Here is a 16,094-nt window from a genome sequence, read left to right as displayed (position 1 = left end):
TTCATTAATTAAATCTATTTTAACAGAGACACACATTGAACTTTTGACATTAGTAGTCTGGCAACCTAAGAATAAGACTGTATTTCCAGCTTTTACGATATGTATAACCTTTGCCATTTACTAGGACAACCCTACATAATCCATATATATGCTTAAGTTGACATTAGTACATAAATTTTAAGTTGTATCTGTCTTGCAACCTATTTGATTTTCTTATTATATACGAGAAGATTTTCACACACAATCACAAGATTCGGAGTAAAATCTGAAGGATGTGTCAAAAGTATATATGAATACCAATGTAAACAAAATGTTGGAGAAAAACAGGAGTACAGTGAACAACTTATCAGGAAAATAAATGAAAGTGCTAAACGAGATCATATCTTGTGCACCTAAATAAACTGTGGTCTCCCTAAAAACGCGACACATGTTCACTCAATTACCTATCCTTAACTCTATTACCCTCTGCACTCTCGCCGACTCCACTTCTCGCTCTGGCTTCCAAATTCCCAACTCCCACCCAGCCTCCATGTCCAAGCACTGAACTATGGAACAAAATATCCAAATGCCAGATATGGACGACAACACTTCGAATCAGACACGGTGGCGGTGAACGGCAACGCTTCGGAGCAGCCGAATTTGAGCGAGACCCAGGTGAACAAACAGGAGGTTTTGGCGGTTTCAAGGCCTTTGAGGCGGACCGGGATCCCACCCAAGAATACCCAGATGACCTAGAATTTGGTTCGTCGATTTTGCCAGAGTTTCGTTGTTTGAAGCTTCGCATCTACAATTGCAGAGTAGACTGCTCATGTGCCGTTTGTGGAAGAATGTGATGGCCAGAGTGCAAGCTTTGCTTAATTTCTTGGGGTTTTTTTTGTTTTTTTGTTTTTTTTATTTTCCAAATTTAGGAGATAACATAGGGAGTTAAGAGGTTAAGGTTCATAATTGAGTATACAAGTGTCATGTTTTTAGGAAGGCCACATATAGGTCACAATTATTTTTGGGCGCAGAAGATTTGAACTTTTGCTAAACAACTCACTTCAACAATTATAGCCATAGGTTTCCCACAACTACTTTTTGTCGTTACACTGGCAATCAGCACACGAGCTCGGTATGCACAACTAAAATTTACTTTTATTATTAACTAGATGAAGCCCACACACATGTGAATATATAAATTTAATATATATCGATAAGTTAGGGATACTAAATGTGTGACTAAATTTTGTGAACTAAATAACATAGAAATTGATGATATGTTGATTAACGTGCTTATTTCTTATTGGTGACACATCATTTAAAAAATATATATATATCGATAAGTTAGGGATACTAAATGTGTAGACTAAATTTTGTGAACTAAATAACATAGAAATTGATGATATGTTGATTAACGTGCTTATTTCTTATTGGTGACACATCATTTAATTTGCAAATTTAGTCTACCTAAAATTGTCTGGAATCAGAGTGGGAATTAAATTGAGAAGGAATTGGAATGAGGAGGAATTGAAATGAGGTGGAATCAGAATCAGATTCCTGTTGAAGTTGTTTACTAAAACTGTCTGGAATCGGAATAGGAATGATGTTGAGTCCATATAAGTTGTTAACTAATTCACTTTAATCAGAATGAAAACTAGGTTGATTACTATATTTCCCTTACATAAATAAATTATTTTCATATTAATTAATTAAATTTATATAATAAAATTCATCTATATAAAAATATATAAATATGTTTTATTTATTTATTAAAAGATGGCAGGAATGATGTTGTGTGACCACCCCTAATTTTCATATGTAATTTCTCTCCGAATATGTAATTTGACGATTGTGCCCTTATTGGCAAGTGACGTGGACTTATTCTTATCGCTTTCCTTTTTATTTCTCGCTATCGCATTTAAATTGTACAAGCTAGTACGAGTCGGCGTAGATTTTAAAGTGTAAAAATATCTACTTCAGATAGATTTCGATTTCCTTTTACTGTAGGAAATCTGAAATCATATCCTTTGGATTCCCTTTTATCCTACCCCTGCATCCCCTCCATTATTTACTCAACCAATCCCATCTATCCCTACACTCTCGCAGCCAATCACATCCCATGCTATCTCTCATTTCTGTCACCAATCAGAAAAAGGAAAAAAAAGAAAGGAAAGTGAAACTCTCTCCCCTCTCTCTCTCTCCCTCGCCGAGCTCCCTCTTCCTCTCTGCAACCTTTACAAAAACACACATAAACTCACAAACATGACAAACCAACTACATCATTGTGTTCATCTCAGTCCCACGATCATAACCATGTCCTTGAAATCTGGTGTAGACGAGTTTTGACTCACAAACTCGGAAGGTTTGACTCTGCGAGTTAGATATAATGATTTTTAGGCCATTCATGGCTTAGGTAAGCCTCGAGAAACCCTTAGAACCTTCATTTCAATTCTATGGGTTGGTATTGATCTCTTGTTTGTGTTTTGAACGTATGGTTTTACCCAGAAAACTCAAGAAGAAGAAGAACCTGCACGTTTTTCAGTCAAGGACCGTGACCATTTGGTTACTTTCAACCCATTTTTCTGATTAACCTCGACCACAACTGGATTCCTACTAAGTACAAACTTGTTCTCTACATTCCTAACTTCAAAATGCTTTTGAATCACTGAGTTTGGCTAAGTATCGAGTTAGAAATCAACTCTGGAAGTTGGGAAGAAAATTCCAGTTTTCTAGAAATTTACAATCGTGGTCATTTGGCCACTTTCAAGCCAAATTTCTGAATAACATGGACCATATTCGAACCTTTTGTGAATTGGGATCAATAAATCACATTCCTAGCTTTAATTTGGCTTTTGTAGAAGTGTTTTTGGTCGAGAATCAAGATCGTTAGGAGCCTTGGAAGTTGGCCCAAAAATCTGCAAAACTGCAGAAAATCACGAGGAAGGCGAGTACACCTGTACTCGCTGGCGCGTGGGCGCGCGTGACAAATTTGTGCAACCTCTTTGGGCGGCGTGTGACTGCGCGTCCGGCCTCCAGCCGGCGTGTGGTCAACACGTGTGTGTTCGTGTTGTCGAGTAGATCGATTTCATATATTTAAACCCTAGGTTTGAGCAAACTATGGGGGTTTTATTTAGGTTTCCGTTATGTGCTTTAATTAATGTTATTTTAATTATTTCAGATATAGGGGAAACTTATCCTGAGGATTTACGAGGCCAAGCTAGGCTCGGGGGCTACGACCCAGCAACGTACTTGTGAGTGGGCAGTTGTTTTATACCTATACATATTTATAGTTTCCATAAATGTGTATTTACTTCACTTTTATGCTTATATTGCCAAATATCGTTTTTGTGATATATATTGTGATAAATGCTGCTATATGGCTGAGATATAATTGTCATGACATTCATACATACTTGTGTACATGCTCATCTTGCTGCACCTTGGTGTTAGTACTCGCCCCAGGGCCGGGCCAATCCTTCACGTGTATGTTCACATCGCACCGTTCGCTTACCTTGGATCCAAGTTAGGTGCCAGTCCTGTCGGGTAGATTGCATTACGCAATCCGACTTGTATGTGACCGTGCTTCTGCACCAGCCTTTATGTGATCATAGTACTAGAGCATATGGATTACACCCAGTCATGTTCGTGTCCGAAACTATCTGTTTGAACTTGTGTGTCAGCTTAGATGGATGAGCACTTAGTTATACTTGATTATCACATGATTATTACTGTGGCATTTGATACATCATTACTTGGCATATTCCTGGCTATATTACTCCTATAATATTATCGAATTATTTTTTATATACCTGAGTAGTATGTTTTAAGGAAACTATACTTGTTTTACGGCGAGGGGTTAGCATTTTCAAAGTTAAAGGTTTTCTTATAAGCATTGTTTTGCTGACCCACTCAACTTTGTTTTTCGCCCCTCCAGGACCTAGATAGTTGTATTCTTTGTGGCACTTGAGGAATCCCGGCAGTTCTGATCTATTTTAGACGTTCAAACTTATCACTATTATGTAATAAGTGTACTTTGGTTGTTTTGACTACTCTTCTGTAGTCTCATTGTCTATTACGCTCTGAATAATCGTAGTGGGTTCAACCCACGATTGCGCACTCTTTCACTGTTTAGTTCTAATTAGTTTTAATCTTATTCACTTTTTGCATCACTTACCCTTATGGTTACGTCATCTCACGGTGATGGCCAGCATGCTTCGACCTTTCCAGGTCGGGATGTGTCATGTTGAGTCCATATAAGTTGTTTACTAATTCGCTTCAATCGGAATGAAAACTAGGTTGATTACTAAATTGCCCTTACATAAATAAATTATTTTCATACTAATCAATTAAATTAAATTATCAATAAATAGGTTTTATTTATTTATTAAAAGAAGGCATAATAAGTGTCAAATGAAGGGCAATGTTAGGATAATCAGAAACAAGTGAGGGCATAATTGGTAGAAGAAATCCATTCCGGATTCCCCAAGTGTCAAGGAATTGAAATACCTCCCTCATGTAGGGAGTCCAATTCCTCCAAAATTAGGATTTGGATTCCTTAATGCGGGTGGACCCCACATGTATTTTGATTCCCTAAGATTACGTAAACAAAGGTGTATCCCGTAATCAGGATCCAATTCCATAAATTGATTCCAATTACGGGTACGTAAACGTGCCATTCAACAATTATAGCCATAGGTTTCCCATAACTACCTCTTTTTCGTTACACTAGCAATCAGCACATGCGCTCAATATGCGTAAACTAAAGTTTACTTTTATTATTAACTAGATGAAGCCCACACACATGTAAATATATAAATTTAATATATATATATATATATATATATATCGGTAATGCTAGGGACACTAAATGTGTAGACTAAATTTTGTGAACTAAATAACATAGAAATTGATGATTGGATTATAACTTACATGTTGATTAACGTGCTTATTTCATATTGGTGGCACATCATTTAATTTGCAAATTTAGTCTACCTGACATTACTCTAAAAGAGAGAAGTTGGAGAGAGAGAGAGAAAGAGTGTGTGTGTGTGTTTTTCTTTATTTTTTTTTTCAAATACGAGATGCTATAAAATGACATGCGTGAGGAAAAAAAAAAGCAAAATTTGGTTTGTATGTGTTTGTACCATACTTGACCAATCCAGAAACTACTGAGCACCGGTCAACGTTATACCGTCAAGGACCCAGAAGAGTTTCCCTCCAACAAGGAGGCCAATCACAGCGCAACATGTGTCGACATCAGAAGCCAATCATAGCATGACACGTGTCAACATCAGAAGCCAATCACAACACGACACGTGTCAATGTCAAAATGAAACTAGAAACTCTCTTATATAAATAGAGATCATTCTCTCACAATATTTCCTAATGTCATTTGTACTAAATCATCCACTAGTACTCACTAAAGGAGAGCTTGAACCTATGTACTTGTGTAAACCCTTCACAATTAAAGAGAACTCCTCTACTCCGTGGACATAGCCAATCTAGGTGAACCACATACATCTTGTGTTTGCTTCGCTGTCCCTATCCATTTACATACTTATCCACCCTAGTGACCGGAGCAATCTAGCGAAGGTCATAAACTTAACACTTTCTGTTGTACCAAAGTCCTCACTGATTTTGTGCATCAACATTTGGCGTCGTCTGTGGGAACGACACTTATTCCCACTCTCTTCAGCTTTGTCAAGCTGGTTTCTACCATTCGTACACTCTCTTTTGATCAGGCATCCATCTCCAACATGGGGAGCGAAGGAAGCCACAGCACACAGAATGACACCCCTCTTGCACCTTGTGCGAAGCAACGAAAGAAAGAAGGAAAGAGGGTTGCTCTTCAAGCTAAAGTCGATGAGCTAGAAGCTCAGAACAACAAGATAGCAATGAAGAATGAGGTCCTCTAGGAGCAGTATGAGAAGCTCTTTGAGACGCTCCACAAAACTAAGCGTACTCAACCATCATCTGGGTGCCCCCCAACACAGAAGTTCACCTTCCTTCGACATGGGTATCCTTGATGAGGAGCGAGCTAATCATCAAAACATTGATCAACATGAGACTTCTCTTAACCCAGTTGCTTCGACCCGAAGTAGGAGAAGTGGAGGAAGACACCTCCTTGCAGAAGGGTTGGAAGGATCAAAAGTCGTTTATCGTGACTATCGAGACTTCCTAAAGCAACGTCGAGAGAATCCCTTCCACATATGCTCGAAGATCAATGACCAAAGGGTTTCTGAAAGACTCAGTCCCCTCCCACAACCCAGGCCAGCTGCCAATCTAGGGAAAGAATGATAGGTTCCAAAGGAACATGAAGGTACAAATGACTCTGAGGTATTCCGACAGACTCACCCTAGAAGTCAGTACGGCGAGTCTAAGCAAAAATCACACGCCCTTGCTCAAACTTTCCTACTTCCAAGAGGCGATGGAGACTTACGAAAGAAAATCCCAGTGGTACATGACTCCACTCAGGACCCCCTTGTCCTACAGCTCCTTGAGGAAGTAAACAAGTTGAAGGTCAAACGTCAGGCCGAGATACCTGACTAGAACCAACCCAGGCCTGGCCCTCTCACAAGGAGGATCCTCGACACCCCTTTCAAGCGAAGACAAAACAAAAGCTTGGTTTACAACTCTATACTGGAAGATAGGACCCAATTGAACACCTTAACCTTTTTTAGTCCACCATGGCATATCGAATGCACACCGATGAAGAACGATGTCTTCTCTTCCCCTTCACCCTCTCTGGCGGAGCTCTAAACTGGTATTGCCGTCTTCCACCTGAGACAGTAGACTCATTTGAAGAACTGAGGAAACTGTTTGTCTCTCAACACATCTTCCAGACCGATCGCTTGCATTCTGCAGATGACTTGTACACTATTCACCAGAAGCCGGACGAATTACTACGAGAGTATGCCGGTCGTTTCAGCCATGAGTATTCTCGCTGCGCTAAGGCAGATGACAAGACCGCCCTCAAGGTCTTCACAGCAGGCCTACGTGATTGTTTCTTCAAGTACATGATCAATGCCAATACTTGGAAGACTTACTCTGAGGTAATGGCACAGGCTTACAACCATGCCTCCGCCGAGGCAAGGACATATCAAGGGAAACCCCTCACAACCACCCCTTATCAGCAAGTAGGAAGTGGAAGCCAGATCCAACCAAATGAGAAGATCTCGACCTTCCAAACGGCAGCGGTGCCTCACTCCGCCTTACTTAATACTTTGCCAAGTCAACAGACATATCAATCTCAGGACAAAAGGAAAGACTTCCATCCTCACCAGTCTCATTTTAGTAAAAGGAGTAAGGGACACTACAACGATAACCAAGGGTATCGCCATGATAATCCCCGACCCCAAGTAGTCAACATAGTGGGTCAAGCACGTGTTAGGACAGCCCCTACCCCGAGGTATGAGGCATACACACCATTGAACGCCACATGCATGGCCATTTACCCCAGCATAGCACACCTAATACCAAAGCCAAAGCCAAGGCACCCGGATTACAAGCCTATGAAGAACACGGGCACGTTTTGCTGCTACCACGAGCATAACAGCCATGACGGCGAGAAGTGTATCACCCTTCGTGATCATATTGAAGCTTTGGCACGTAAAGGAAAAATTGATCAATTCCTTCTTCACCCTCTAAGGGGTAATCGTAACCAATGCCAAGTGAATGTGATATATTCCGTAAGTGGTGGTACACCCATATCTAAATCTTCCAACAGGGCCATGAAAAATAGTGAACGAGCTTTAAAGTCTGGCCACCAAGTGTTTCACGTGGAAGACATCATGGGAGGTAAGTATCAAAAGCCTAACTGGGATCCAATAAGTTTCTACCCTGAGGAAGAAAGAGGTATCATTTACCCTCACAACGACCCACTGATCGTGGAAGCTCACATAGCCAACTTTGAAGTACGATGAATCCTGGAAGACACGGGGGCTTCAGTCAATATCATGTTTGCTGAAGCATTCAGAGCACTTAATATAGCTGAACACTTGCTCGATCACTCGATTTCCCCTCTAATAAGCTTCTCCGGTGATATCATGTAACCTTTGGGGAGCATACACTTACCCTTCACCATTGGTACATGCCCTTACATAGCTACCATTACCACTAACTTCCTGGTGGTTGATTGCCCAACGGCATACAATGTCATATTCGGACGCATAGGCATCAATGATCTCAAGGCCATGGTATCCACACATATGTTGTTGATGAAATTTCCAACCCCCTATGGCAATGGTTACATCAGACGAGATCAACTTAGTGCACGATCATGTTACAACATTTCGGTCAAGCAACAACACCTGCCTGTGCCCAAGGAAACCTTTTCTATACATGACCAAGTCATAAAGACCAGCCCAAACGAAGCCAACTTGGATCTTCACGGTGGTAACAGTCAACCCGACGATCCTCGAGATGACTCTTTCACCCAGCAAGCATAACCCACTGAAGAGTTGGAGAAGGTCTCTATCTCAAAAGATTATCCAGATCGCATGGTGAAGATTGGCACCACCTTGTCACCACCCATTCGGTTGGCATTGATCTCTTTTTTGCAAGAGAACACTGAGGTCTTTGCCTAGTCATACGAAGACATGCCAGGCATCTCTCCCGATATCATCTGTCATCACTTAACTATTGACCCCAAGACCAAGCTAGTGAGACAGAAGTGAAAATCTTATAATACTGAACGGTACGAGGCAATGAAGGCAGAAGTTGAAAAACTCAAAGGCATAAGCTTCGTCCACGAAGTCAATTATCCAATGTGGGTAGCAAATGCTGTCCTTGTTAAGAAGAATTCGACCAAGGAAAATCTCCTGCTAAAAAAGGTATTGTGGAGAATATGTGTCGATTACACTGACTTAAACAAAGAATGCCTGAAGGATAACTTTCATCTTCCTCTCATAGACAAACTTATAGATTCTACGGCAGGGTGTGAACTTCTGAGCTTGATAGATGCTTACTCAGGATACAACCAAATCCTCATGAACCTTCCGGACCAAGAACACACAACCTTCACTACTGACAGGGGACTATATTGCTATAAAGTCATGCCCTTTGGCCTAAAGAATGTAGGAGAAGCTTATCAGAGACTGGTCAATTCAATGTTCACCGAACAGATTGGGAAGAGCATGGAAGTTTACGTTGATGATATGCTAGTCAAGAGCAAACATGCTGACCAACACATCACCAACCTATCTGAAACTTTCACCATTATGAAAAGGTATCGAATGAGGTTGAACCCCAACAAATGTGCCTTCGGCGTAGGCTCTGACAAATTCTTATGCTTCATGATAAGCCAATGAGGCATTGAGGCTAATCCCGAAAAGATCAAAGCAATCCTCGACATGAAGAAACCGGTAACTTCAAAAGACATCCAGAGCCTTACTGGAAAGGTGGCAGCCTTAACTAGGTTCATCTCTAAGGCCACAGATAGATGTGCTTTTTTCTTCAAAGCACTTAAGGGAAGTAAGAAGTACATTACATGCACTAATGAATGTGCTGAGGCATTCAAGAACCTCAAAGACTACATGAGTAAAACCCATTTGCTCTCCAAACCTGAGGTTGGTGACACTCTCATTATCTATCTGTCGGTATTGGCTTCAGCAGTAAGTTCCGTTCTCATTCGAAATGATGGTAATGTCGAACGGCTTGTCGACTACGCTAACAAGGCCTTACAAGATACAGAGACACGATACTCCAACATTGAGAAATTGGCTCTAGCATTGGTCATGTCTGCTAAAAAACTTCGCCCTTACTTCCAAGCACACTTCATCATCGTGCTTACCAATCATCCTCTTCGACAGATACTCCAAAGTCCTAACACTACCGGGTGGATGATCAAATGGGCGATAGCATTGGGTGAGTTTGACATCTCCTACCAACCAAAGCCAGCTAAGAAGGGCCAAGCAGTGGCAGACTTCATCGCTGACTTCACATATCCTGTTGACATTGTTTCTACGCCTAAAGAAATGGTTTCATTACCCTCGGAAGCTCAGAAAATAGAACCAATAGCCCCAACCTGGAGTCTATATGTTGGTGGCTCGTCCAACCAACAAGGTTGTAGAGCAGGACCAGTCCTTACGACACCTAACAAAGTGGCGATGGAGTATGCTATTCGTTTCAAATTCAAGGCATCGAACAATGAAGCCGAATATGAAGCTCTCCTAGTAGGCTTACGTTTAGCCAAACACCTTGGGGTTAAACAAATTGATATCTTCAGTGACTCACAATTGGTGGTTACCCAGGTCACTAACAACTTTGACGATAAGGATAGCTCTATGGCAGCATAACTGACACAAACACAATTGTTGCTCCAGCACTTCCACTACCAGATCACCCAAATTCCTCGAGCGGTAAACAGTCATGTAGATGCTTTGGCTCGCCTCGCCTCAGTGGTGGAAGACAAGATCGGGAGAAAAATTTAGGTCGAATTGTTGGCAGCACCAAGTACCATGGCAGTGGAAGTGTGCAACTTACAACAGGGGGATAGTTGGATTAACCCGATTTATAGATTCCTTGCTCATGGCACCCTTCCAAATGACAAAGTCCAAGCTAAGCAGATTCAATACAAGGCTACCTGTTACTTGATCATTAATGACCAACTCTACAAACGAGGTTTTAACCTACCATACCAAGATGCCCTACACCTGAAAAGGCGGAAACTGTCATTCAGGAAATACATAAGGAAGTTTGTGGAGATCATACTGGATCTCGATCCCTAGCACAGAAGGCTTTTAGCCAAGGATATTACTGGCCAACACTTTACCAAGATGCCATCAGAATATCCTGCTCATGTGATAAGTGTCAACACTACGCAACTATTCCTCACTCCCCTCCCGAGCCGCTTACTCCTGTGATCAGCCCTTGGCCCTTCGCCCAATAGGGACTTGATTTGATCGGCCCCATGCCTGCAGGGAAGGGCAACGTCCGCTATGCAATCATTGCAGTTGACTACTTCACAAAGTGGGCTGAAGTAGAACCCTTGGCAACCATTACTGAGGCAAAAATAGAAAACTTCGTATGGAAGAACATCCTTTGCAGATTTGGCATTCCCAATGCGATAGTCACTGACAACGGACGACATTTCGACAACAATAAGTTCAGGATGTTCTGCTCTAAGTTCGACATCAACTTATGTTTTGCCTCCCCAGCTCATCCCCAGTCTAATGGACAAGTTGAAGCCATCAACAAAATAATCAAGCGAACTTTGAAAACCAGCTTGGACAAGGCTAAAAGTTGTTGACCAGAATTTGTACCCCAAGTTCTTTTGTCATACCGCACTTTGTATCGAACATCAATAGGAGAAACCCCATTCTCACTTGCCTTTGGTACAAAGGCAGTTGTCCCAGTTGAACTTGAGCAAGCAAAGTTCCGAGTCCAGAACTACGTGCAAAGCGAAAATGACAGACAACTTACCCTCAACTTAGATCTAGTCGAGGAACACATAAACTAGGCTCACTTGAGGACTGTCACCTACAAGCAGCGCATCTCCAACTACTATGACTCCAAGGTCAAACCTCGTTCTTTCAAAGTGGGGGACTAGGTATTGAAGAAAATATTACTCTGCAACAAAGTCCCGAGTGAAGGAACACTTAGTCCAAACTGGGATGGACCGTTTGAAGTTGTTGGCATTAGTCGCCCTAGCTTCTACAAGCTTAGAAGCTTCGATGGCAAGACCCTTGGCCATCCATGGAACGCTGATCACTTGAAGTACTATTACAAGTAAACTCACATTGTACAAGTGTTAAGCTTCAGCCGTTCGGCATCCTATGTAACGAAGACTATTTGGCATGAATTCAATAAAGAGGTGATTTAGACGACTCGGTCCTAATCCTCTTACATTCCTAGCAATGAAACACTCGGGTTCAAAACTTCAACATGAATGCTTCTAATAGGAAATCAAGTCTAAGTATATGTCAACAAGACTATACAAATAAACAAACAGTACTGGACAAAACTAGTACATCCAAGTTATGGCTTATATTTAAACAAAGGATTTGCTCAAACATAGCCAGGCATTCATCAATGATAGTGCAAATACTCGGTAATTAACAACAAACTAGTACATCCAGAGTACATGGCACATGCCACACAAACAACAAAATAGTACATCCAAAGTACATGGCATATGCCACATAAACAACAAACTAGTACATCCAGAGTACATGGCACAAGCCACACAAACAACAAACTAGTACATCCAGAGTACATGGCACATGCCACACAAACAACAAACTAGTACATCCAGAGTACATGGCACAAGCCACACAAACAACAATCTAGTACATCCAGAGTACATGGCACAAACAACAAACTAGTACATCCAGAGTACATGGCACATGCCACACAAACAACAAACTAATACATCCAGAGTACATGGCATAAGCCACACAAATAACAAACTAGTACATCCAGAGTAAAACTAGTACATCCAGAGTACATGGCACATGCCACACAAACAACAAACTAATACATCCAGAGTACATGGCACATACCACACAAACAACAAACTCGTACATCCAGAGTAAATGCAGAAAAAGAGGGCACTACGAGTCATCCTCATCTGAGGTCGAACCCCTGACGATATCACTCTGCGTTTCAACCCCATCGCCATCACCACCTTCCTCAGCATCTCCAGGACCATCCTCACTCTCCTGAAACTGCTCACTGATACTAGCCTCATTATTAGAGTCATCATCATTACTAGGATCAACTACGAGGACGAAGGCTTCACCCTTTTATCGGTACTCATCCATTTCATCACGGCACTTTCGAATAATGCTTCCATTGTCGTAACGTTTAAGGAAGGCCATCCATTTCCTTTTATCAAAATTAGCCGCTCGGATGCAGTGAGGTTTAAAAGCATCGTGAAAGGCCTGGGAACCTAAGAACTTCTACACAGCAGCATCCCTCTCAGTTGGGATACTCCTCTTCAGCCCAGAAACCTCAACTAAGGTACTATCCAACTCCCATTTAACCTTGGACACCTCAAGAATGGTTATCTCCAACTGTTCCTTAGTCGCTTCCAATCGTTTCTTGAGCCTCACGTTCTCACCATTCCGCCTCTTCAAACTCTCAAAGTTTTCATCCTTAAGGCGGATGGCATCATCCAAAGCTTTGCTCATTTTTCTGGCATCATTCACAAGCTGCTTATTCTCTTTAAACTTTACCTTGTACCGCTCGACTTCTCGTAATCTGTCATCATACTCGGTCATGACCTACATGACAAGATAATCGTCACTACCAGGAAACAGAGGGGAGAAAGCAAAGAAATGACAAAGTAACACTTACATAAGAAGATAGCTTCATCATCCGGTCACGATCTGATTCGTTCTCATCTAACGGCTCGCCAAGCTCATCAACAGTGGATCGACGTCCTGCCAGGCAATTATTGACATACCTAAAACTACTTGGCTGCATGGCAACCTTCAAGTCCTTCCAATGAATGCTGCCAACCTCTTCCTTGTACTTTCTCTTACGAGTACAGCTAAGGCCACCTTCTTGGTCAGTAGACTCCATGGTTGGAGGAAATATAGGATTGATGGTAGGAAGAGGAGGCAACAGTCGTCTCTCCTTCCCTGCAACTATGGCAGCAGCACACTCGATGGCTTCAGCTTCAACCTTCTTTGAGGCAGGAATCTTGAAGACTTTCTCTTGCGACTTAGGTTTAGGGGTTGGCCTCACCTGGTGCTTACGAGCTCCCTTATGAAACAAAATGTCGTCTATGGGAACTAACATGGGTGCTTGCCCTTTCTTGGCTTTAGTCTCCCCTTTCTTGCCCACTTTCTCCACTAAACAAGAAAAATCAAAGTAAGGAATGCAACTTTGTAAAAGAAAAAGGGGCCGAAATGAAAGACACAACTTACTTGCTCATTTCTGGCACTCCGACACTAGGGGCTGGAAACCGTACTTTCGAAATAAGGGTCGTAGCTTGCCCAAATGTCTATCCTCTTTGGGCACCCTCAACACCTTCTCTACATCAGCTAGCTCCCGTCCAGACAGCTTGATGGTCCCTCGCGTCACTGCACGAAGAAAAAATGTTAGAAGCAAGACAAATCACAACAAATAGCAAATAATGCAAACAATGGATACATTACAACCTACAGTCTAGAAATGAGTAGGAACACGTCGCTCAGGCGTGACACCTTTAGCATACTCCCAATCATTATAAAGAAAGCACCAACTGTTTTTCCAAGTGCAGTACGCCTGTTTCTTACCAAAGACAATACGTTCTCTCTCATTCCAACATGCACACTCGGCATACCCAGTGCATGCTTTCACTGGGTGCATCTTATAACAGTAGCGCCATTGATGAAAGGAAGACTCACCTAACCCACATTCCATCCAAATAATATAAAACCCGATCAAAGTATCCCAAAAACCAGGGTAGAGTTGCCCAAGCGCATATCCAATGAAAGACAGCATCCGTTGCAACCACGGGTGCAAATGCAACTTTACCCCTAAAGTCAATAATATCTGGGTATAGAACATAACATGACCCTTGGGTGGTTCAGAGGACAATTCTTCATGATGCACCAAATGCATTCCTACGCTACGGGGGATACTACACGACTGCCTTAGGGTCTCAAGCTGCTATTCGCTATCTAACGAGTTTTGCACTAAATGGTATGCTGTGAACTCAGAGCAAAATATGGGTATGGCGTCACAAACAACCCCCTCACCCACTGACATGAAAGAGGAAGAACCAATATTGGCCAAGGCTTGGTAATTGCGAAGATCACCCAATCTCGAATTTTTTGTACAAGACTCCAACAAAGGCCCTAAATACTCCAACATTGCAAGCTCAAACCTAGAGTTAGAGTTAGGGGAGCCCTCATCACTAGGACTTCCAAACTCTAACACTTACAACAAACAGAAACAAACTCTATCACCACATGAAAGATCGAAACATAAGGAAGTTCCTAGGGCGTGGAGAAAAGCTCAATGAGTTCCTTATGTTCTCAACCAAATACATGAACACTCAAACAATTCAATAAGAATGAAAGCATGTGATCTAGTGGAGAAGACTACCAACCTGAAGATGGTGCAAAGCAATGCTAGAATCCCTCTCAACTATAAGAGCAATCTATCTCCAAAAATAACTACAAAATGAGCAAATGAAGACAATGAAAAGAGTGGAAACTTCTCATTCTTATAAGGTTCAACATGACCAAAGAAATTCAAAATTCAAAATTCAAACCATGAGAAAACCCCACATGGAAAGTCTTCAAACTTCCACACAAGCTAGGGAGTTTTCAAATTTCAAACTTGCAGCACCCCCTCTCCCCCTTAAAAAAAAAAAAAAAAAAAAAAAGACAGGGGAGGAGGTGAACACATTAACTTCATCGATTTATGGTGCTAACAAGAGCATCATCAAAGGAGTTCAACCACAATTCTCAAAAGCTTCACACACTCTTGATAAAAACAGTGTGAAGCAAAACCAATTTATGGTGCCAACAAGAGCTTCATCAATGGAGGGCAACCACAATTCTCAAAAACTTCACACTCTTGATCAAGACAATGTGAAGCAAAATCAATTTATGGTGCCAACAAGAGCTTTAACCACAATTCTCAAAAGCTTCACACACTCTTGATCAAGACAGTGTGAAGCAAAACCAATTTATGGAGCCAATAAGAGCTTCATCAAAGGAGTTCAACCACAATTCTCAAAAGCTTCACACACTCTTGATCAAGACAGTGTGAAGCAAAACCAATTTATGGTGCCAACAAGAGCTTCATCAATGAAGGGCAACCACAATTCTCAAAAGCTTCACACATTCTTCATCAAGACAGTGTGAAACAAAACCAATTTATGATGCCAACAAGAGCTTCATCAAAGGGGTTCAACCACAACTTTCAAAAACTTCACACTTTCTTGATCAAAACAGTGTGAAGCAAAACCAATTTATGGTGCCAACAAAAGTTTCATCAATGAAGGGTAACTACAATTCTCAAAAGTTTCACACACTCTTGATCAAGACAGTGTGAAGCAAAACCAATTTCTAGTGCCAATAAGAGCTTCATCAATGGAGGGCAACCACAACTCTCAAAAGCTTAACACACTTTTGATCAAGACAGTGTGAAGCAAAACCAATTTATAGTGCCAACAA

At 41.5% G+C, this 16,094-nt stretch overlaps 2 protein-coding genes across 2 annotated transcripts in view; both read right to left on the bottom strand.

Annotated features, from left to right (window-relative positions):
- LOC126606676 (AAA-ATPase At2g46620-like) overlaps positions 1 to 16,094 on the bottom strand; it is an 81,958-nt gene that overhangs the window by 15,561 nt on the left and 50,303 nt on the right. The gene's annotated exons all lie outside the window — the stretch shown is intronic.
- LOC126609320 (uncharacterized) lies at positions 12,531 to 13,722 on the bottom strand. Its single transcript, XM_050277262.1, has 3 exons — positions 13,276 to 13,722; positions 12,930 to 13,202; positions 12,531 to 12,719 (listed from the first exon to the last, which is right to left on the bottom strand). The coding sequence occupies exons 1-3, from the start codon at positions 13,720 to 13,722 to the stop codon at positions 12,531 to 12,533; spliced, it is 909 nt and encodes a 302-aa protein (XP_050133219.1).

Source organism: Malus sylvestris, chromosome 16 (genome assembly GCF_916048215.2).
Source record: "Malus sylvestris chromosome 16, drMalSylv7.2, whole genome shotgun sequence".
Classification (NCBI taxonomy): Eukaryota; Viridiplantae; Streptophyta; class Magnoliopsida; order Rosales; family Rosaceae; genus Malus; species Malus sylvestris.
Note: the sequence above shows the minus strand (reverse complement) of the source record. Positions and strands in the feature narration are given on the sequence as shown.